This window comes from Perissodus microlepis, chromosome 13 (genome assembly GCF_051167445.1).
Source record: "Perissodus microlepis isolate ML-2025 ecotype Zambia chromosome 13, ASM5116744v1, whole genome shotgun sequence".
Taxonomy (NCBI): domain Eukaryota; kingdom Metazoa; phylum Chordata; class Actinopteri; order Cichliformes; family Cichlidae; genus Perissodus; species Perissodus microlepis.
Genome location: NC_140473.1, coordinates 21,413,187 through 21,436,055, shown reverse-complemented (window position 1 = coordinate 21,436,055; position 22,869 = coordinate 21,413,187). Strand labels below are relative to the sequence as shown.

The 22,869-nt window shown below is 41.6% G+C and overlaps 1 protein-coding gene across 3 annotated transcripts in view; it reads left to right on the top strand.

Annotated features, from left to right (window-relative positions):
• oprm1 (opioid receptor, mu 1) overlaps nucleotides 1-19,073 on the top strand; it is a 45,519-nt gene extending 26,446 nt beyond the window's left edge. The window contains exons 2-6 of one of the 3 annotated variants that reach the window (XM_084948131.1): nucleotides 8,269-8,621; nucleotides 11,593-11,768; nucleotides 12,609-12,787; nucleotides 13,001-13,171; nucleotides 15,384-19,073. In XM_084948131.1, coding sequence (XP_084804257.1) covers nucleotides 8,269-8,621; nucleotides 11,593-11,768; nucleotides 12,609-12,787; nucleotides 13,001-13,171; nucleotides 15,384-15,393 — 889 coding nt within the window. In that variant the 3' untranslated portion in view covers nucleotides 15,394-19,073. Of the gene's footprint in view, nucleotides 1-8,268; nucleotides 8,622-11,592; nucleotides 11,769-12,608; nucleotides 12,788-13,000 lie in introns of all 3 variants that reach the window. The other 2 variants (XM_084948130.1, XM_084948129.1) reach the window with 2 other exon arrangements.
• The last annotated feature ends 3,796 nt before the right edge of the window (nucleotides 19,074-22,869 follow it).

The window sequence follows — 22,869 nt, the reverse complement described above, 5'->3', positions numbered from 1 at the left end:
CCGCCGCCCATTCTTTCACCGCCTTGCGAATGCCCAGCCAAACAAACCTGGCGCTGACCAGCTTGACCGAGGCCCGGACGCCGGGATGAGAGAGGGCATGCACCGAGTCAAAAACACGACGACGCCATGAAAGGGGAACCACCGGGCGGGGGCGGCCGGTGGAAACGTCGCAAAGAAGGTGCGGACCGCCGTCCCACACCGGGGTGTCCTCCAGCACGAGGCCCGTTTTTGTTGACCGAAGGGCAAGGACATCCGGGTCAGCACGTTGCTCGGCGGCCATGGCAGCGTAGTCGACGCCGACATACACCGGAGAAACCAACACACGTGAGAGACAGTCAGCGACGTGATTGGACTTACCAGCCACATGCTGAATGTCTGTGGTAAACTCTGAAACGGCCGCCAACTGGCGCTGCTGGCGTGCGCTCCATGGGTCAGAGACCTTGGACATCGCAAACGTCAAAGGTTTGTGGTCAATGTACGCAGTAAAGTTGCGACCCTCGAGGAAAAAACGAAAATGTCGTGCCGCGAGGTGCAGGGCCAGCAACTCCCTGTCAAAAACACTGTACTTGCGTTCAGCATCCCGGAGCGTACGACTGAAAAAGGCGAGCGGTTGCCAGAGACCTGAAACCCGCTGTTCCAACACCCCACCCACTGCCACGTCGGACGCGTCGGTGGTCAACGCGATCTCTGCCGACGGAAGCGGGTGGGCCAGCAGGGCGGCGTCAGCCAGCGCAGACTTGGCTGCGGAAAACGCATGGACGCGTTCCGGCAGCCAGTCAACCGGATCTTTGGCCGTTTTACCTTTTAAGGCAGCATAGAGTGGCTGTAGCAGGTGGGCAGCTCTGGGGAGAAAGCGGTTGTAAAAATTTATCATCCCCAAGAACTCCTGCAACGCTTTAACCGACGTGGGACGCGGAAAAGCCGAAACGGCCTGGACTCTGTCGGGCAACGGAACCACACCTTCAGCGGAAATGCGGTGCCCGAGGAAATCCAGAACAGGCAACCCAAACTGGCACTTGGAAGGGTTGATGATCAGGCCGTGCGCTGCCAAACGCTGGAAAACCTGGCGCAGATGGGACTCGTGCTGGCTCGCTGAGCAGCTGGCCACCAATATATCGTCCAGATAAACAAAAACGAACGGCAGCCCACGCAAAACGGAGTCCATCAGCCGCTGAAAGGTCTGGGCGGCACCTTTCAGGCCAAACGGCATGCGCAAAAACTCGAACAAGCCGAAGGGGGTAATGACAGCGGTTTTAGGAACGTCTTCGGCGTGCACGGGAACTTGGTGATACCCCCGCACCAAGTCAATTTTAGAAAAAAAATCGACGTTCCGGCGAGATTGGCAGAAAAATCCTGAATGTGGGGGATGGGGTAACGGTCATTCTCCGTGGCATTATTTAAACGGCGGAAATCTCCGCATGGCCGCCACCGACCGTCCGATTTGGGCACCATGTGAAGCGGAGAGGCCCATGCACTGTTCGAACGCTGTACAATGCCAAGGCGCTCCATGGCTGCAAACTCTTCCCGAGCGACAGACAGTTTCGCGGGGTCGCGAAACACCAGGGGCCCGACCGTGGGAATATAATGCTCAACCCCATGCTTCGTTACCGTGCTAGAGAAATTAGGGACAGACAGCGATGGAAACTCTAAAAGCAAACGCTGAAAAGCATCCCCGGAGGTCACTACATTAGCCCGAATCAGGGGCTCGGCGGCCCGAGTAAAACAGGATAGCGAAGAAAACGAGAGAGCATCGATTAAACGTCTGTTAGCAACATCGACAAGCAGTCCATGAGCACACAGGAAATCAGCACCTAAAATAGGTACAGAGCTAGCGGCAACAACAAAGTTCCACTGGAAATCCCGGCCATGAAAACAAACAGTCACCAACCTTTCCCCAAACGTTTTGATGGGAGAGCCATTAGCTGCAATGAGCTGCGGCCCACAGTTCGCTGCTAGTCCGTCGGCAGCGGTAGGGGGAAGGAGGCTCTTCTGGGAGCCGGAGTCCACGAGAAAATGTCTCCCGGAGCGCGAGTCCTCTATGAAGAGCAGCCTTTCTGTATTGCCAGCGGTCACGGCTGCTACGGCGCGCTGGCGGGTCCGTTTCCCTGGGCCGTGAAAGCGCAAGGCGACAGGCAGCGACGCGCTCTGTCGCCAAAACGCTGATGGTAGAAACAGATGCTCTTTCCGCGGTGCCGGCGTGTAGCAATCCCTGCCGTCAGCAAGGGGGCGGATGCTCCGGGGAGGCAGGTGGAGGCGTGGAAGGTGCCGCCGGCGAGTCTGTAGCCAGGGCGTGAACGTCGAAAGTGCGGCTAGCCAGGAGAATGCGATCCGCTTCTTCAGCCAGGGAGCGATAATCCTGCGCAGGCAGAAGCGGGGAGTTTGCGAGGACAGCTCTCATGGCGGCCGGTAGTTGGCGGAGGAAGAGGTGGGCGAAGAGGAAACCACCGTCATCCGGCCCGAGCAACGATAGCATGTTCTCCATGAGCTCGAGCACGGTACCGCCACCCAAGCCTGACAAGTTGAGGAGCTTTTCGGCTCGTTCAGTGTCGGAGAGGGCATAACGCCGAAGAAGCAGCTCCTTGAGGGCGGCGTATTTCCCTTGGGCGGGTGGGTCCCGGAGGAGCGTCATCGCGCGACGGGTGGCCAGCGGGTCGAGCGAGGCCACCACATGGTGATACTTCGTGTCGTCAGCCGAGATGCTGCGAAGGGTGAACTGAGCCTCCAGGTGTACAAACCATGACGGGGGGTCATGGAGCCAAAAGTCCGGCAGTTTCAGCGCCACAGCGAACGTAGCTGCAACAGGAGGCGGAGGTCCGGCGGCCGCTGATGCATCCATAGCGGAGTCTGCGTTATCCGTGGCCCGTTGCATGCTCGAGTCAGGGGTCACCAATGTGGAGGTAAGCATCAACGACACAGAGCTCTCAGTTCTCACTCCTCCTTTATTCGTCTCCAACATCAACTGAGCATATCGCGACACAAAACACAGGAACACACTTCCTATACACTGGGTGTGAGTGGAGCCCTCTAGTGGTCCACCACAGTACAATGGAATTTCAAACAAAAGCGATGTATAACATATTGCTTCCAACCCCTTAAAAGAGCATGGTCTGAGATGCAAACATTAAGTTATATCTGCCCGTGGCAATGTAAATCCCTAACCTTGTCATAAGAATATACATGCTTTCTTTTAGTATTTTAATATTACAATAAATCTGACAAGTTGACAAAAACCAGAGAAAAAGGAGCAGTTTACAGGCTGAAGTCTGCTCTAGAAACCTAGAACATTTTTATTGATATGTAACTCACAAGCCCGTCCATCTCTGTGTTTGTAACCTGTTGAACATCAAGCTCTGGCTCCTTGGGTGTATCAGCATGCACTCTGGCTGCACAGGTCTTTTGCTTCTAGCTTTGTGTTAATAATTTACTGCCATTGCAGGTGCTTGGAAAGATTTAGTGTTGTTATTGGACCACTGGGTAGCTGTTGCCGGCCTGGACACAGATTACACTTTACTGTTACATTCTTGTCCTACCAATAATTTCAAAGTTATGGGCAAGTTTTGACCCTTCAAAAGATGTAGACTACTCTATCATTTTTGTCCCTTTCTTATACAAGAACTGTGGTCAGGTGGATTAATAATAATAATAATAATAATAATAATAATAATAATAATAATAATAATAATGTATACTTTATTGATCCCCGTGGGGAAATTACTTTTTTTCCTCTGCATTTGACCCATTCACTCAGTGAAGCAGTGGGCAGCCACTAAGCAGGCGCCCGGGGAGCAGTGAGTAGGGACAGTACCTTCCTCAGGGGTACCTCAGGGTAGCTGTTCAGTGGATTCGAACTCCCGACCTTCCAATCATGGGGTGACCACTCTACCTACTAAAAAACCTAAATGTAGGTTTGACTAAAATAAGATCAATTGTCTGCTTTTTTTTGGACACTGAAGAAACTATAGATCAGTTATTTTGTTGCTGTGAGAAGGGACCACATACTTCAGCTTTACTGAGATTTCAGTCTGTGATATATGTCAGTGCCAGTTTACTGAATCAATCACACATGGCAAAACCTTAAGCAGTTTTATTGACAGACATAATTTACAGATTTCATTTAACCTTTTTACAAACTGTAAACACAGTTTCACTCACTAAAACATATTCTGCAATCTAATTTGTGCCCTCCATAATCAGCATCTCATCATGGTGGAGGGGTTTGTGTGTCCCATGGATCCCAGAGCTTTGTTGTCAGGGGCTTTTACCCCTATTAGGATCTCTCAAACTGATAGACAAACTGGTCCTAGTTGAGGGGCCAGATGAAGAATGATTCAGGTAACTCATAAGAAGAATAAATGAACAGAGGACCACTCTACCCTCCTGGGGATACTGTTACCCAGCCCTCATCCTGGAGCCAGGCCTTGGGAGGGAGCTTAATTTAGAAAGCATTTAGTGGCGAGGCTTTCACCCATGTGACCCTGTTGGATGCAGCCTGAAGAGGTAACATAGGCCTGGACCCATGTTTTCTAACCACCCACAGTCTATTGGAGAGGCCCTGGACTCTGTTATAATCTAGAATTGTCCTTGATGATAGGTGACAGGCTGGAGGGAGTATCATGGTATCCCCAACAGTTCAATGTTGTATATTGGGGTTTTCCCCGGTGGACAAAAGGTGTTTGTTTCGGTGCCAACTTCTTGGAGTGACTGGGTGATGGAGGGTGCCCCATGTGACGACTCCATTGTTTTACTCTGACTTACATGGGCAATTACTCTGAGATCCAGAGGGGTACAACTGGGAGGAAATCCCTGCCTGATCAGAACCCCAGTGGGTTTCTGTCACCTCAGTTCGTCCATACTAAACACCATGTTCAAGCATAAAGATGTTCATAGATGCGCAGCACCGAGATACCCTAGCATAGTGGTCCCCAACTTTTTTTGTGCCACGGACTGGTAAATGTCCGACAATATTTTCACGGACCAGCCTTTAAGGTGTCGCAGATAAATACAACAAAATAAAACCAGTACCGGTACCAAAAAAAGAGAAAATGTATTCATAACACACAGGAAAAGACCCAGGGAAACCAAGTTAACTATAAAAACAATAAAACATAATGATAAAAACCGATAAAAACCCTGAAAACTGTAAATTTCACACCCGAGCCTCAACTCTCGCGTCCTGGTACCAAACGACTCATGGACCGGTCTGTGGTGGGGACCAATGCCCTAGCGCACAGATCGATAATCAATCATCAGATCTGCAGACCAGCTGTAAAGAGCTGTGTCTGCACGGTGGTTGGCACCTGTTGTGGCTGTAATCACTGAACCAGATGGTGGAAGCCAGCAGTGACAGGAGCCATCAAGGTAAGGAGTCCTATCAGACTTGGTTAGCCTATAAAACTCCAGAGCAGCCAAGTGCTCTGTAGCTCTGCCAGTAGTGGACGTAAAAATTCAAATGTGTGAGGATTTGTGGAGGCCATCTGTGGTCAATTTCAAAGTGACTGTGGCAAACGGTCAGGTCGCTCAGGAAGAGAACGCTATTAGCTGGAGGAGTCTCCAATTCAATAAAAGGATGCTGACATTACCTCGAGCTCTATCGAGCTACTATGACAGCTTTTACTGCATCACAAGGTGTCTCGTCGGTCCCAGTGCAAATAAAGTCTGAAATAACAAACACACTAAGCTGTCTGAGTTACAGTTAATCAGAATTTAATGAACTAACTGTCATCTCTGGTTGTTAAGAGGATTTGGGATTACTGAGGACAGTGCTAGAACAAAAACGATGCAAATTACCTTGGCTTAATGTGACAGTTGAGATTTAATACAGCTAAGACCAGTGGGTGCAATGTATCATTGTCACTTTGTGTATTCATTTATTAATTTAATAACCTCCCAGCAGGGATGTGTCTTTACATGGAATAGTGTCAGAACAGCACAATTCCTCTTGTGCTTTGGATATTAAGACATTTTTTAGAGATGTGCTTGCTCCCTTTATGGCAAGAGAATTAGGCATGAAAGATTGATTTCTCCTTCATGTCTGGCTGATACAGCTGGCAGTGCATCTAATGCATCTGTTGAGCCTAAGAAACACAAGCCTCATATCTAACTCACAACTATTGTTGTCATTTTTTACTTGTTTTGGTATAATTTAGGTTAAAGCCTTACCAATACATCAAGGGGACTGGTATATTGGCCAATATTAGCGGGAGAAGCAACGTATAGCTTCAGCCAACATTACGCTCCATAGTTTGTCCGCCAGAGGAAACTATGCAGCTTCCCTGGGCGCAAAAACCACCAGCTGATCTAAGAAGAGTCGGGAGATTCGTAATCTTGTTGTGACAATAAAACAAGACTATTCTTTTAAACAGCACCAATATCAGTTGAGCTCTAGTTTTATTCTTTTGTTGAACAGATTACATGAACGGGTAAGCTGTTTCCCCCTGTGTCTAGCCTTTACGGTAATGCTGCTGGTTTATCTAATAAGAATAATAATGAACAATTAAAAATAGATTAAACCACCATTAGGAGTCATCTGAATCATCTGTTATCTAAATGAAGATGATAATAATAATAATAATAATAATAATAATAATAATAATAATAATAATAAGCTGGAATAGTAAAATTGAGGAGTGACAAGAACTAAAGTGTATTTCACAGGGAAAATCTAACTCCTAGACAGCTTCATTATAGCGTCATTATTTGAGTCAATTACCTCTTTACTGTCTAATACCACTCTATTGAACTCTGTAATACCTCGCAGGCATAGCGACATGGGAACCCTCTAACGTTTAACATTATGAGAGACTAAAGCAGCGTGATTAAATATGCCAGGCTTCACTCTTTAAAGCCTTAAACATGGTCTGAAGTTGCAGGTTGGAGCTGAATTTTTCACAGTATTTTCACCCATGAATTTTATATAATTTCATTATAATTTTACCATGAAAACCAGATGTCATCTAGAAAGGATGACAAATATAACAGGGTTTTTAATAATTCATTTGGGTCTTGCGTGCTGAGGTTATGAGATAAAAGATATGTGATTTTAGATCTTTTTGATGGGATCCAGCCTTAACCTCGGCTCATCGCAACGATAGGAAGCGATAAACACAGAATATGTCTTTGCTGACAAGAGCTGTAAACAGTGGAGCCATTTCAGTCAGTTGTTTTCAGGCCTCTTCATTCTGTGGAAATGGATCCACACTTTCTTCTGTTTTCTATAAACACTCCACCATTTTCCATTCTCTTTGAACTACCCCTCTCTGCTCGATTTTCCACCATACTGGCTGAAGGGACATTTTTGTGAAATACTATTACAAGGACCATCCTTGAAATGCTTTGATCACTCTTCATTCAGATCACAGAAAAGCTACTGCTGCCTACGGGAAAGGTTTATTTCAGCAATGTCTTTTTAGTCAATATTGTTCACTTGACCTTTCTACTGAGTAGAACGGCCCTCTGTTATCATTATTTCTACACTCTATGAATATAATATGGAACATACAAGAAACTATTTTTCCTATCTGCCTGTAAGAAACTGGAATTTTTTAATTATACATTTCTTTAAATATTTTTGGATTACATTTTATGGCTAATTTGTATTCTGTAATATCTGGTAATCTTTTCAATAAATGGAGCTGAATGTTTTCTATCACAAAATGGGCTAGTAGCTCACAAAAGAGGCCTGAATTATTCAGAAATCATTTCAAGATACTTTGCCTAGATCATATAGTATTCTTGCATCACAAGGAAACAATGCAAGCTGGGTATATTTAGCAAATGGTCACGCCTGTGTGGTTCCATCTGTAAATTTTGCATTTTATTTATGTGTATCCTTCTGATGCTTTCTTTCTTTATTCTTACACTAATTGAAGTAGTGTTCTTTCTAAGTAAAGACTGAAAAAAAAAATCTTGTCCTAAGGGCCTTTGTCAGTTTTGGGAATTTCACATATGTTTTTGTTTTCATTTCACAAAATGAGAAAAATTCTGTTTGTGTTTAAAATGTCAAGTTGTAATTACTGAACAGACTTGCTGAGCCCAAAGGCTCACCGAGCTAATGGTTTAGAGCCACTGTTTGAAGTGACTGTTGCTGCAGAGTCAAACCTCAGTAGTGGATCAGAGGTTCTTGGTCATGTTCTCTACTGCAAATGAAAAGACAAGAAACCTATAAAGACACTCAGAACAGCTAAAAAGGGATCAAATAAATACAAAAAACCCCCATAAGAATGCAACATGTGTGACCTTTTACATATCCAGTATGTGTCTTCTGTGCAGATACACCAAAATGAAGACAGCCACCAACATCTACATCTTCAACCTTGCTCTGGCTGACGCCTTGGTGACGAGCACACTACCGTTCCAGAGTGTTAACTACCTAATGGGGACCTGGCCTTTTGGGGACGTCTTGTGCAAGATGGTGATGTCCATCGACTACTACAACATGTTCACCTCTATCTTCACACTCACCACCATGAGCATTGACCGCTACGTCGCTGTGTGCCACCCCGTCAAAGCACTGGACTTCAGGACGCCACGCAATGCCAAGATTGTCAATGTCTGCAACTGGATTCTTTCCTCTGCAATTGGGTTGCCTGTCATGTTCATGGCCTCCACTACCGTCACTTTAAGTATGAACACATGTACCACTAATGCTGATCCTGATTTGCAGCGCTTCAATTTTAGCATGAATGGGGAAATTGTAACGGAAGTAAATACACAACATATTGTTTTAGCAGCCTGACCTCATCACAATAATCTTGATGATTAAAGTTTTGCTGCATAGACAGTGAGTAAAACATTATCCCAAGAAATGCTAGCATCTAGTGAGTAAATTTTAAAACAGCTAGTTCTCTCTGCAGACAATTATGTCATTTTTGGATTCATTTGCAATCAGCTTGTTCTGCCCCTTAGGTATGATGATGTGCTGCTTTTTGGACAACTTTAAAGCTAAATGAAAAAGCTCCGCTAAAAGCATCCTTGACCCTAAAACCGTTTTTGTGATCCCTCGTGCAAATAGCAAAGGTCATTTAATTTCTTGAAGAAGTAGTCTGTTTTCATCCATGTTTATAAATAAGATGTGGCAAAATAAACGGTAGAGATTCAGTTTTACAAATTACTTAGATTATTGCATTAGCTTTACTTTCAGCTGCTCCCTTATTTCCCAAGCGGTTGCCACAGCAGATGAATCTGCATATTTGATTTAGCAAAGTTGATGGTACAAACCTCCCATTTATCCATGTTTGGAACTGGCAAAAGGGGGGGGAAAAAAAGCTCTAGAATCCACCAATAAAAAAAACAACACACTTAAACAACTTACTTATTTTAGAAGAAGAACATTAAATTACAAATTTAAAAATGAATTTTCGACAATAAAGTGATGTTGGGTGCGCCAAAATAAAGAACAGATTGCTGGCCAGCGCGTACTGATCCAGCCTTTGTCTAAATTCCAAAATTCACCACACAGTTGGCCACAGTGACAACAAAATAAGGAACACTTTGCAGCAAATTTCATATTCTAAAAGTAGAAGAGTGGAAGTTTGTCACACCACCCACTTCTACTCCACCTGCAGCCGCCTTCATCCCTTCAAACTCCATCCTATCTGCAGCCCTTCACTTCCTCAGCTCTGCTGAAACCTGTCCAATTTACATTCTCTGCTCCCTTGCTCTCTCTAGTTACTTGCTCAGCTCAGTTTGCCACAATCTGGATTCTTTGCTCGGTTCAATTAAGGTTCCTTCACTGATCTGCACAGCTATCAACTTGTCCACTTCTGCACACATCTACTTTGCCTCACTCTATCTTGGCTCAATACTCTACCCCTACCCCATTCTTCTGTCTAATAATTATTCACCACTTATCTAACTCCAGCCCCCCATATGTTTGCCTGTTAGCTCACTCTTGCTCATGATACGGAAGTCCTCACATCAAGAAGTGTGTAAACAACATGTGTCGCGAGGCAATCAAGTGTACTGTTATTGTCAAGTATGCTATCTCATTAATTTCCATAAGTGTATTGTAGTGGTTTACACATTTCCCTAATAAGCAAACGATCTCTGGCTTGATCCTGAGAGGAGACACAAACCCCTTGAGTGTTGTGTCAGGAAAGGCACCCAGCATAAAAATCTTCCAAAGCCAAAACGCTGTGGTGATCCCTTGTAAGTAAGCTGTTAGTTTTTCAATGGGAAGTCAAAATGAACCCTTGCAAGTATATGTGGCCATTTTTTTTCCTTTCGCTGTATTTTACACCTCAAAATTCATCATACGTTTAGTAAACTAGTCAAGTTGTTAGGAGTTACCCAAATTTGGAATTAAATATTAAATAATGTTATGTGGTAAAATGTACACACACCCTATGCAATTTTTCTTTTTACAAACAGCATTTTAACAATGGCACAAAAACTACAAAACAATAATGAACTCATTCAGTTCAGTCTCTTCATTTTTGATTGAAAAAGCAGTTACACACTCCAGCACATGTAAATGAAGAGAAGTTACAATATTTATTGTGTAACTGCACAAATAACTAGTTCTGGCTGCTGTCAAATACAGCTGTCTTCACAGCCAAAAAGCTGCTTGCAAGGAAAAAAGGAAGCATATCCAGGAGCAAATGCAGTGGTAAAGACGGTAACTGAATAGAAATGAAACTCAAGCATTCTTTCAATCTGTTTAAGAAGAGAGAGTAAAAGGAGATTTACTGCAAAGCTGTGGGGGCAAGGCAAGGCAAGGTGTGATTGCTTTACCTTGACATAACAGTTTTCAGTGGAAAGGTTTTTCTCGAGCAGCTTCAGGGAGACATTGCTGTCTTTGTGTACACACACACACACACACACACACACACACACACACACACACACACACACACACACACACACACACACACACAACTAAATGAGCCACAGCATTCTCTAATGTGGGATATTGCTTCTTCTTTGGTTGTGGATCTGTTTATATCCTATCTTATGTATGTGTATGCTGAGACTATAGAGCTCATAGTATACATACCCAAAGTTTCAAATACTGAGGTCAGGTTATATACGTAAGCCCTACAAGCCCAAAAGTTCAGGCTGCTCTTGGCTCTGTATGATGTCAGTGAAAGTGGAGATTCTTTATATGGTCGTTTCGAGCATGCTGCTCTGTCTGCGAGCACACCTTCTGTTCAACGTTTCTGTTTACAAGAGAAAGCCAATTAGAAGAAAGCTACCTTAATGTGAGGGGGGTGGGGGTCGTAAAACACCATATTTTAGGCAGCTGATTAACTGTGGAGCTGCACCAAGACCCAGCCTGGGTTTATTTAGTATAATAGGTGTTATTTTGAACTGCAATCTAACCATTAGAGTCCAATAATAAAATATTGCAACTGAAAGTGATTATAATCAACCCCTTTTCATAAAGTGAATAATGGAAAATTTGGACTCTTATGAAAGTAATTTCCACAGTTCATTTTCTAATCAGTAATTTTTAAAATAGTTTTCAATGATGATTAAAAAAAAAAAAAAAAAAAAAAATAGGCAGTAAGCAAAAATAGAGTTTGTTAAATACATACACATGCATATGATGAATGTTTATGATGACTCTATCCTGTGTCTTCTCAACCTGCACAGACACAGGCATAGTGGACTGCAAGCTGAATTTCCCCCACCCTGCCTGGTACTGGGACACCCTGCTCAAGATCTGTGTGTTCATCTTTGCCTTCATCATGCCCGTCCTCATCATCACTGTCTGCTATGGCCTCATGATCCTGCGGCTAAAGAGCGTGCGAATGCTGTCGGGCTCCCAGGTTGGAAAAATGCATTTTCTTTCAAAAGCCCCAAAATTGCATATATAATTACTTTTTTTTTTTTTGCATTTTGTCAAGGGGATTTAATTAGATGCAAATTGTGCATTTTCTAAAATTATTAAACCTTGGGTATAAACCTAATTGATTTTATTTTTCAGAATAATGAGGCACAATAGCAACCTGCCCAGAGCATGCTTGGAAATATGGTGCTCTCATCGCTCTCAAGTCCAAGTAATTAGGGAAAATCAACTTAAGCCTGAGGTTGCGGCTTAGTTTTAATTAACCTCTTAGTGCTCACTAGCATGAATATGGGTAGGATGAAAATTCTGCTGCCATGTTTTAAAAAGCATCAGCTTACTGTGAATGAATAACGATTTAATGAAAAACATAAACATACAAAGGCAAATCACAATTTTTTCAGCACAAGAGTCTAATGACCAAAATGCCTCAAAGCTAGTTGTCTTTTTTTAGTCAAAGGGGGGAGATAAATGGTAAGGTAACACCACACTGGAATGCACGACAGTAACCTTTCACTAAGTATTTGAGTTGTTGCATAATGAAAACATCCTAAAGCAGAAATAAAAGGAAGAGTAAACATTCTTGTACACAGGATTTGTTACTGCCTATAGCTCTTAATTCTCTCCTCTTACTCTCTCATCCTCCCTTTCAGGATTACATTCTCTAATCTCCATCCTTTTCACACACTAGCCTCTCTGCTCTGTCATTCTTTCGTTATTATTTATCTTTCCCTGCCATCCTGCCTTCTCCAGTTTTTTTTTTTCTTCATCTTTTCACCAGTCTTATACCCATCACTAATCTGCCTAACTTTTTCACACACAGGAGAAGGACAGGAATCTGCGTCGAATCACCCGCATGGTCCTCGTAGTGGTTGCCGTCTTCATTGTCTGCTGGACTCCTATCCACATCTTTGTCATCATCTCAGCTCTGATCACCATCCCCAACTCCACTTTCCAGACTATCACCTGGCATTTCTGCATCGCTCTCGGCTACACAAACAGGTGCCTAGCAGAGAAAAATATGCACCGTTTTTGTTTTTCGTCAAAATTCTGGATAATTGTTTTTAGAATTATTCATTTAAAAGGAAAATGGTGTAGGACGGGATAATAGGAGAATGTTATCAGGAAACCACATTATATAGTAAAGTTGAATTTAGCTTTAGGCTGATTTTTGTGCTTGTTATAAGCTTTGATCCTGTTTTTTGTCTCCTGCAGTAGTCTGAACCCCATCCTTTATGGCTACCTGGATGAGAACTTCAAGCGTTGTTTCCGTGAGTTCTGCACCCCAAGTCCTTCAGTGTTGGAGATACAGAATTCATCCAGGACTGGAGCCAGTAGCCGCAAGATCCCACAGCGTGAACACATCAGCGCAAACACAGGAGAAAGGTCCAATCAACAGGTCACCAGTGTCTGTATTACTTGAATGTTTTTAAAGGAGTAGTTAGGTAGGAGCATTTAGTGGAAGAGTCTTTCGCTCTGTGTTTCAATGTTAGAGGAGAACATCAACAGCTTCCAAATATCTGTACAGTTGGTGGCACAGTTGGTAAGCTTGGCTTGCATAATTTTTGTTGCCAGAAGCAGAGATAATGAAAGTCACTGTGCCCCCTCAAAAGTATGTGCAATCTAAACTGACATGCAGTACTGTGCAGAAGTCTTGAGCCTGCCTTCATTTTTTCATATCTTGCTCATAGACTTTCTTGACATTTTTATTAACAACAGTTCTCCTGTTTGTTTTTAAGGTCTTTCTTAGATTTTCTCTGGATATGCTGCTTTTCAGTCCAGCTCTTATGCCTGACAATTTCCAAGGCGGTTTATTTGTTAGTGTTGGTGGGGTTTTTTTTGGTAAGCTTGTTAACACTGACCTATGAACCACTTGAGCATTAGAAAGACACCTAACTCAAAGGACAAACTAGTGCCATGAATACAAGTCATAGACAACCTTTTAAATAGTATCTTTAGGCACTTTGTCATTAGCAGCGAGTTTCAAAAGGAAGATGGCACAGTTTGATAGTCAGAAAATAGCTCTGGTTTTTCACCAAGAAGGTGATTCTCAAAATGCTATTGCATGTATGGTGTGTCCTTAAAAAATTGAGGAAACTGGACAAAAGGAGATGAACATGTTAAAGTCATGTTCTTCGGAAACAAAAAAAAAAAAAAATCTAGCAAAGACGTGACACAGGACCTGAGAAATGCATCTGCCCATTCACTGTAGCCTCATCAGTAAAGGTCTCTATAGAAGGGTGGCAATAGAGAAGCCTTTCTTAAGAGAGGGAAAGAGTCATTTCTCACTGGCTGCAGTGTGAAAATCAAAGCATAAACATGGTGAAGGCTCTGCCATGGTTTGAGGCTTATTTCACCCAGTGGGGGATTTTGTCAAACTGATGGTTTTATGAATGTATAAAAGTACTGTCAGATTTTGTAAAACCACAAAGCATCTAACTGGTGATAGCTTCATTTTCTTTTCCTAAACACACTGTTTTGCCTTAAATACTGTGTTTCCGCGTATGTTAAACCTTTTTTCAATAAATTTGCTTCACCCAGTTCTCTTTTCCGTAAAAAATGAGGGGAGGCTCAAGTCTTAATTTTGAACAGAACCAAGTTAAAAACGTCTATTCCTGCTTGTAGCATTAGGCTAACTTAAGCTAAGGCTGTAGCATCATTTCATACTGTGAACTATGTCTACTGCATAACAGGGCGAATTTCAACAGCACAGTGTTGTCTCAAATTGAACACAGCATTATGTAGTTAGAGGAAATGACATTTGAAAATACCTGGTTTCTATTGCAGCTCCTTGTTTTATGTCTTCCCTTCCTTTATTCCTGTGCCTTTTGCGTTCCCCCTCTCAGTGTTTTCTGTTCATTTCGTGTGAGACATTTTGAAGAATACGTTCTCATGTGGCGTTTGGTGCTTTTATTTCCCCCCATTGTTCTCTCACTATCTTCATTAACGTCTGATTGAGTTCACCTGTTTTTTATTATGCTCCTCTCACTGGTGGGCTTTTAAACCCAGTTCCAGCCCAGCCCTCTATGCTCCCACTCTGACGTGTATAACTGCTACTAATATGACTACTGAAGGGTCTCGAAATTACAATGGTAGGGTACACTTTGTTAAGATTCTTCATCTATCTCAGTTTATCCTCCTATCAGATGGACCTATTAGGATCAAGTCCTTACTCAAAAATATGCCATTTTCGGTTCAAATGTATTTGTTATAATTCTTATAATTCTTTTTTTTTTTTGGTTCTTTATTAAACACATTAATAACAACAAAGTACAATGCACTTTTTGAAAGCATGTACAACATTTCCACAAAAGTAAATTTGTTTCCATAATATTTAGCTAGCTGAGCTCTGACTGCACTTCTTGCACTTCACTGCAGTGCTTCTTGTTTACATTTAATTTGTGTCTATGTCCGGACCTACCATTAAATGAAACAGTCATGTTTGCTTTACAAAGATGAAAGCAGTATCAAACTCTCAGCAACAAAGCAATAATGAATTTATCGCCAAACCTCAAAGTTATCCAAGAATTTCTAGTGAACTCATGGCCATGGGTTCACAAAGTGTGTAATAAGATAAACATCCTTTCCTTCTCTGCAGGTATGACTAGCCTTGGAGGGGTCGTCAGTGGACTCTCGCTGTTGTGGCAGTGTTCCCAATGACGATCTCAACTCAGAAGTCACCCAGGTCACCACGGGGCTGTGATTATCCACGTACACATAAGCCACATTCACACAACCATTCAGGACACGGCTAAGACACAACAGCACAGAACATTTTAGCCAGAATGCGTAACTGCATCAGGCCACTACTCTGCCAGCTAGTGTACCTACCTACATGGCTGTGCAAGCTTTTATACACATTGGTGACATTGATTGGGTAGCACATCCGGACTGTTTGTGAAGTGGATTTGTGGCATGTTTTTTTTACTGGATGCACATGCTTCAAATGTAGCTCTGTGTGAGTCTAAGCCAAAACAATCCCTAAATTCAATCTGTTAACAGCTCCACACCTGCAGGGCCAAAAAATGATAGACCTCAGGATCTATGATTAGGAGACACATGGGAGAATAAGCCGTCTTTAGCCTATCACTGTGCCAAAAGGAGATTTGCAAAATATTCAACTAAGATGCAACAAAATTTGTCAAAGGAGATAACAATGCTATAATGCTGAATCCCCTTTTTACAGCCCAGGTGGCCTCGAGGTAGCTGGAAACCTAAAATGGCAGCAGGTTTTGTTTTAACGTGGACTGTTGACAGTACAGGAGCCTTCACTGTGTTATTTTAAAACAAAACAACCCCCCCACCACCACATCTGATTAAAAGGAATGCACATACCTCACATACAAATGTATATAGAAGAACGGTCCTGTTTTTAACATTTGCAGGGGGGACCTCCACCGTGTAGTCATACTCAACTCATACAAGTTATACTCAAAGAAAACCAGTCATTACCACATCAGGGTGTCTGAATTGAAGTTTCTGCACTAAGTTGAGAGGTAAAACTATTTGTGTTACATTAGTATTGTATGGACTACGCAGATTCAATATGTGTGGTAAACATAAAAATATACTGACAGAACTATAAAAGCCACTTTCACAAGCCACCGATACGTATATGTGTCTTGTTTTGTTCTTTCTGCTTTGTACAGAGCTGCCCCATTCATCAAAGTCTCTCGTATTAACTAATTCATTATAGTGTAAAAAATAAATGAGTTAATTGTATTTGTCAAGCTCATATGGCTTCACACCAGTCTGCCACTTTTTTTCCAGATGTCTAAAAAGAACAGATCACGTGTTGCTGCGCGGCACAGGATCTGCTTATCGTTGGTTCTTTTCCTCTGTCACTGCATGAAGACATGATCGTAGAGAAAATGTCTTTCATAGCTAATTACAGCGCCTCACACTGCTTCTATATCAGATCAGCATCTTTTCACTTTTACACCTGATTAGCAGAATTTTCCGTTGAGTGATCTACGTAGTGCCGTTCAAACTTTGGCCACTTCAAGAAGATGAGTTGTGAGTTGCACTGCACTCAGTAACGATTTCACCATGAAGCACAGATGTAGTACAGTATTGTACTTTCTCTGCAAAATCTGACATATGTACGAATGTCTATTTGTTTACCACAGTGCATCCTTGTGGATGCTCTAAACCAGCAAAAAACTTTCATCAGCCTGTCCTGCACAACCTTCAGTGTGTGCTGTTGCAGCAAATAGTGCAGACGTATGCTTTTACCAGTGTATAGTTAAGCAGCTATTACAACAGGTATGGGTTGAAGTGGAGTCACTTCTCTGAAAAGGTTTAGCCAAGCGGGACTGTAACACCTGTTGTAATCACTAGAATTGCTTGTGCCTACGTGTTGTGCCATATGCCAAACTTGAGCGCCTTTTTTCATAGTAGCTCTACGCGATATTCAATGTACTGGTATTTTTTTCTAAGGATCTGTAAAAGTAAATGATTGTATTAATCTGCCATGTAAAATACTGTAAGTATTCTGTCGCTTTTTTTAATGAATGTGAAATCATTAAAATCAGTGTGGTCCTACACTATATATATATATATATATATATATATATATATATATATATATATATATATATATATATATATATATATATATCTTATTAAATCTGCTTTTAATCGGGATGTGTGCAAATCAGAATACTGTGTATGTAAATTGTTGTACACAGAGAGTTTAACTTTGCAAATTGTTTTTGATGAAAAGTGCTATACGAGGATGGCACAGTGTGCATACTGCTTCAGTGTGAAAGACTAAACTGTAGATGATTCTTCGCAGCCCATCAAGCTTCAAAATAGCAGCAAAATTTGCTCTGTGGTGCATGAGCTGTCAAATGTTGTATCTCATGCGCAATGTGTTCTTCATTTGGCAACGAGAACATTATGTTTCATTTCACAAAACACATCATGTAAACAAAGGAGTCAAATGTCACCTTTTGTGCAGCGTTTCAGGCCAGGAATGAAGAGAAGGAATGAACAGTTGTAGCAGCAAACAAAGGGAGGAAGGGTTTTAATCGGACTATGTTTCCACCTGAAGTCTAGAGAAATTCCTGTTTAGATAACTTGAAGAGTGGCTGTAGCTGAGTGTGAGAGCTGAGAGTTTGCCACATTTGTTAACTGTGTCGTAGATTAATGACCTCCTCAGGGTGAATGATGTCCTTCTGCACATTGTATAAAAACAAAAATTTGTTATGCCGAAAAAGCATACATGCTAGAAAAGTTTAGGTTTGCTCTAGTGTTACAAATAATTAAATATCAGCGAGCCAGGCAATCTGTTTAAATGTCTCCAATGCTGAAGCTGTATGCATGGCATTGTTGTATTTGAAAGTTGTCTTTCATACATTTGTTTGTGTTTGTATGAAGTAATTGTTGCAATGATTTTACAGGAGCAATCAGAGGAAGACAAACAGGCTTGGAAAAAAGAAACATAAGAGGAAGCAAACCAAACTAATATTACCTAAAATAGCACAACATTTGTAATCTGCTACCAACTTAAAAGCCTCAACCCACTTATAGAGCTAAAAAGACTCAGGCTGGTCTCAGAATTCAAGCACTAGAAGCTCAGTAGATATTTGATCATATATGTAGCAGTAAAGTTCATATTTAAGACCCTGTTTTCAATATTCTTTAGCTTACTTTAACCAGCTAACTGTAGGTGAAATGGTTTCAGTCCACAAAACTAAAGGTTGCTGCTACAAACAAGAAGCCTGCTTTGATCTACTTCTGCTAAAAAATCAAGGATCCATTGATTCAGTAATAACTAGAGAGCCTCTCTGGAGAGCACACCATTCGCCAAGACCAATAACCTATCCTGCAATTTTAAATTGACTCTTGCCTGAACAACTCGAAAAAAAAATAGCGAGGTGAAACATCTTTCACCTTTACGTTTTCTAACTGCATGTGTGCAGCAACAATAAGATGATGATACTCTAATTCCATTCAAATGAAGAAAAACATTACACTATCCATCCTGAAGCTCAGCAAGGTACATTTAACATGTGCAAGATGCAACATCTGGCTCCGAGTGCACCTAGAACTGAGTCATTACCGTCCTTGAGCTGTACATGTGCTGCCATGAAACTCTCTCTTCTTTATTTTGTTATTTATGAGAATTATAAAAAATGTATTCTGGTCTTAAAGTGACATTTCTTGTGATTTAATGTTAAAAACAAGAATTTATGATTTATGGATGGCTCTCTGTAACACTGTACATGTAATATTGCAGTTATCTGGTTGTTGTCTATGGAATAAAGTGTCATTATAAATCTAACTGAACTACCTTTATTCTTGCATTTAAATAAAACATTATCTACATTCCAGTCTTCCTTGTATTCAAAAACAAGAATGTTTTCCACGCTCAAATTAAACACAGTGCAGCTGGTCTGTGAACCCAGAGACAAATACAAATACTGACAACAGAAACAGATCATGAGGAAAAATGAACTATACAAAATACATTTTGTTGCCTTCAGGCAGACTTTACTCACATTCAGCAGCTGGAGTGTTTTCTCCCATTAATCACGCATTACCTCCTACCACTATAATTTATCACCAGATAATCTATAAACATATTGCTGCAACATTTGGAAATTTCACATGTCAGCCTTTGGGTGCTGCATCACCTCGGAGTGATGTTAACTTTTAAAACTGACAAGATTTCAACATAAGGCTATACATCCACACATTCAGAAGAAATTTAAATTCACTAACATGCCTGAAAACACTTGTGCCAAGACCACTCGTGGATGCTGGGCATGCACGTGCCAGTGGAAGCAGAAGGCAGAGGATTGGCTGGTTGTAGAAAATGGGGATGAGTCAGGAAAGCACATGTAGTCAGGAAGTAAACGTGGGTGTCATCATGCGTCATCATTTTTCAAAAGTCTGGAACCGCTGCCAAATTTGTACCTGTATGTGAGGAATGGGTAATGAGTCCCCTATGAGCACCTGTGCACTGCAGCAGTGGCTAAAAACTATGTGGTGCATTTTTTTTCTTTGGTATGTTCCTTCAGTCTGCTGTAATAACACCACGAGTGCCCTGTAAGCTTGACATATTAATAACACTCAGCGAGTACGTGTTGTGGTCATGTATTTGTTCTTTTTTCCCCAATACAATAAAAAGTGCTGTTAAAGTTTTTTTAATCTTTTTTTTCTTTTTAGCAATTCTGCTTGTAATTCTTTTAAATGTTATTCAGTGTTCAAGGATTCACATGCAAATGAAAACCATCTAAAATCTATTGTGTCTCCCTTGTACATTTGAAATGATAGTTTTTGTTGGGCTTGATTATGGCCAGGTGCATTTCGTTTGCAGTGCTCTCACTCAGCAAGGGGGCACTCGCTTGACATATGGTGCAGTATGGCGTAATATGTGTTACCAAGTGTCAAGGGAAAGTAAAACAGGGAATTTTAAAAGGACTGAAAACTGTTTCAGCAGCATTTCATTTTGCTCACTCTGGGACTGATTGTCTGGATAGCTGCATAAAAAAAAGAAAAAAAAATGATTTAGAGAGGCTATTTCCAAACATATTGGAAAGATGTCCCAGATTGCCACTTCACTTTTTTTGTCTAAAATACAGCTACGCTCAAAACTTATAATGTTTATGAATATAGACTCCGTCTGTGTAATGTGCACGAGGGTTGTACACATCATCATGGTTTCAGAAGTGCATGGAAGTATTCACAGCATGTATTTGCTGCATAGATGCTTCAAACCCCATCTTGTCATGTAAGCGACTGCTCATGAGCCAGACATTGCCTTATTGGACTTGGCAGCATGATTTATCCTGTCATAGCAATTATTACGAAGTGACAGTGATTGTCCCGTCTTCCTGCAGAGACCGAGACCTCACCCAGACCCGATGTTGTGAATCTGCCCTTTTCCATATGGAAAGCCAATCAACCAAAACAAACCTAATCCCCCAAAATCCAAGTTTAATAACTTGATATTTAAAAGGTTAAACCTTTGTCTTGGGGACAAAATCAAGGGTCTGTGTTGTATAAAATAATACAAAAACACAATACTGTGACCTATTTCATGCTCCAGTCTGGAAACTTAATATGCGCTTGTGCATGCAGGGGAGAGCTGATAAGTTATATATGCAAATGTGCTCTTTCTGATAATCTTTTTTCAAAACTGGACAAATTTGATAAGATATTTGTGATGCACGCGAACATTTCAATTTAGTAAAACAAATAGAAAGCTTTCTCTTTCTCTTGAATACTAAACGTTTATGTTTGTAGAGTATCCAAAAGAAATGTGTCATGTGTGATCCACCCATGAAAATGGTTGCTTTTGTATTAATAGTGAGCAAGAAACATAAACAAGGGGACATTTTTATGAGTTGTTATTATGAGAAATAGAAGATTTATGAAAGACAAAATAAATGCAAAACAAACATTTACTCTTTAATAAGCCTTCACTGAGATATATGGTCTCATTAATAAACTTCACTTTGTTTAGACTAAAGACTTGCATCACATCATCTCCAATAGTCTTGGCTTCATTAGTGAAATAAACTATTTTTTACGTACTTCAATACGGCTTCTATTTGTTTCAGAGTCATGCAGTCTTACCTGCTTACCTGGTGGGAAAACCATGTGCTGCTTTCTAATAACAAACTCCTGCATGATTGAAGCATGTAAGAAATAGAAAGACTAATGACTTTATTTTTCATTTGTTTTATAGCAGCACAAAAAAATAAATCCGTTATGAAATCTCAAACAAGGAGGGTCAAAAAGGAGTGAGTTTGTGTGTTCGGGGCTGTGTCGAATCCAATTTAAGTCCTTCAGGCCTTGATACCCCAGCGCTCCTCTGCGCTTTCATAGAGCAGTGCTTTCCTCAGGCTATTTCACACTTAGATAAATGGCTAGCTGGCTCTCCTCATTTGATGGAGAGGAACATAGTATTTTACTGCAATGGCTCACAGCACATAGGGAGGGTGAGAGCCAGATGCCACAGTCAGAATCTCAGGTGTGGCGAAGAAATGAAAGTCATGGAGGAAAGACACAGAGCAAGCCAGCAAAAAAACAGCCAGCTGGTCGGGCTTATCTAAGCAAATCAGCGTGACAGACCACTGAGTCCCACAAAACTGCCACCACCTTATGGCTCTAGTTGCCAATAAACCAGCCATCCAGCAAAAAGTGGGCAGTTTGTCATCTGACCAATAAGTTGCCTCCGTTTGTCAGTCCTCCAACCAACCACGACTCTGAGTACCCAACAGGGTGTAGTTTTCTTGTGCTTCCCCGTCTATCTCCAGTCCACGGTGGTTGGGAATGAGCCCGGGTTTAAATCAATGGAAATATCGCTGACTCCATTTCTTACTATGCTGTTACTCAACGAGACTGTGGGCACGGGAACCATCCAGTCAGGTAATATTCCCATCAATCCACCTGATTTCATTACCCTGTTCTCTGCTAGTGCTTTGCTTTGCACTTCCCAGGTCCCAGCTCACTAAAAGATTGGCTATCAAAGTTTGATTATCACATCCCAGCAGCTATTATTTTGCCATAGGTGTAACTCTCTCAGAGTGAGATAAAAATTTACATATTTTTTGCTTCTGATTGGAAAGCCAAAAAACCCCATAAAACTACTGGAAACACATATATAATCTGTCTGTACTCATATAATTTCTTTTCATATATTTACAGCACCCATTATTTAAAACTTGCATGACATTTTCTTCCACACATTGCAAGACAGTTACACACTTTGGGACTTTTATTAAGGGTGTTAAGAAATATACTCTAAAACACTTCTTCAGTAGAGACTCAGAGAAGAGAAACACACAGAACTTCTTGCTAGCAAGGGCAGCCTCCAGCACTGAGACTCGCGCTGAGAAACTGCCCCGGTCTTTATTTATACTTCAGTGAGCGTTTGTTCCTTACATTGGAATGTGGAGGTGTGTGTGTGTGTGTGTGTGTTCATCTATATGTAAAAAAGCACTTAGACTAAAACTGACATAGCTACGTTAATCCTACCGTAAAACAATAAGACAAGGTATGACCTCTTCCCATGCTCCCAGGATGTGGGGGTGAACGCTAGAACACCTTGGAATGTTACAGACCCCCTA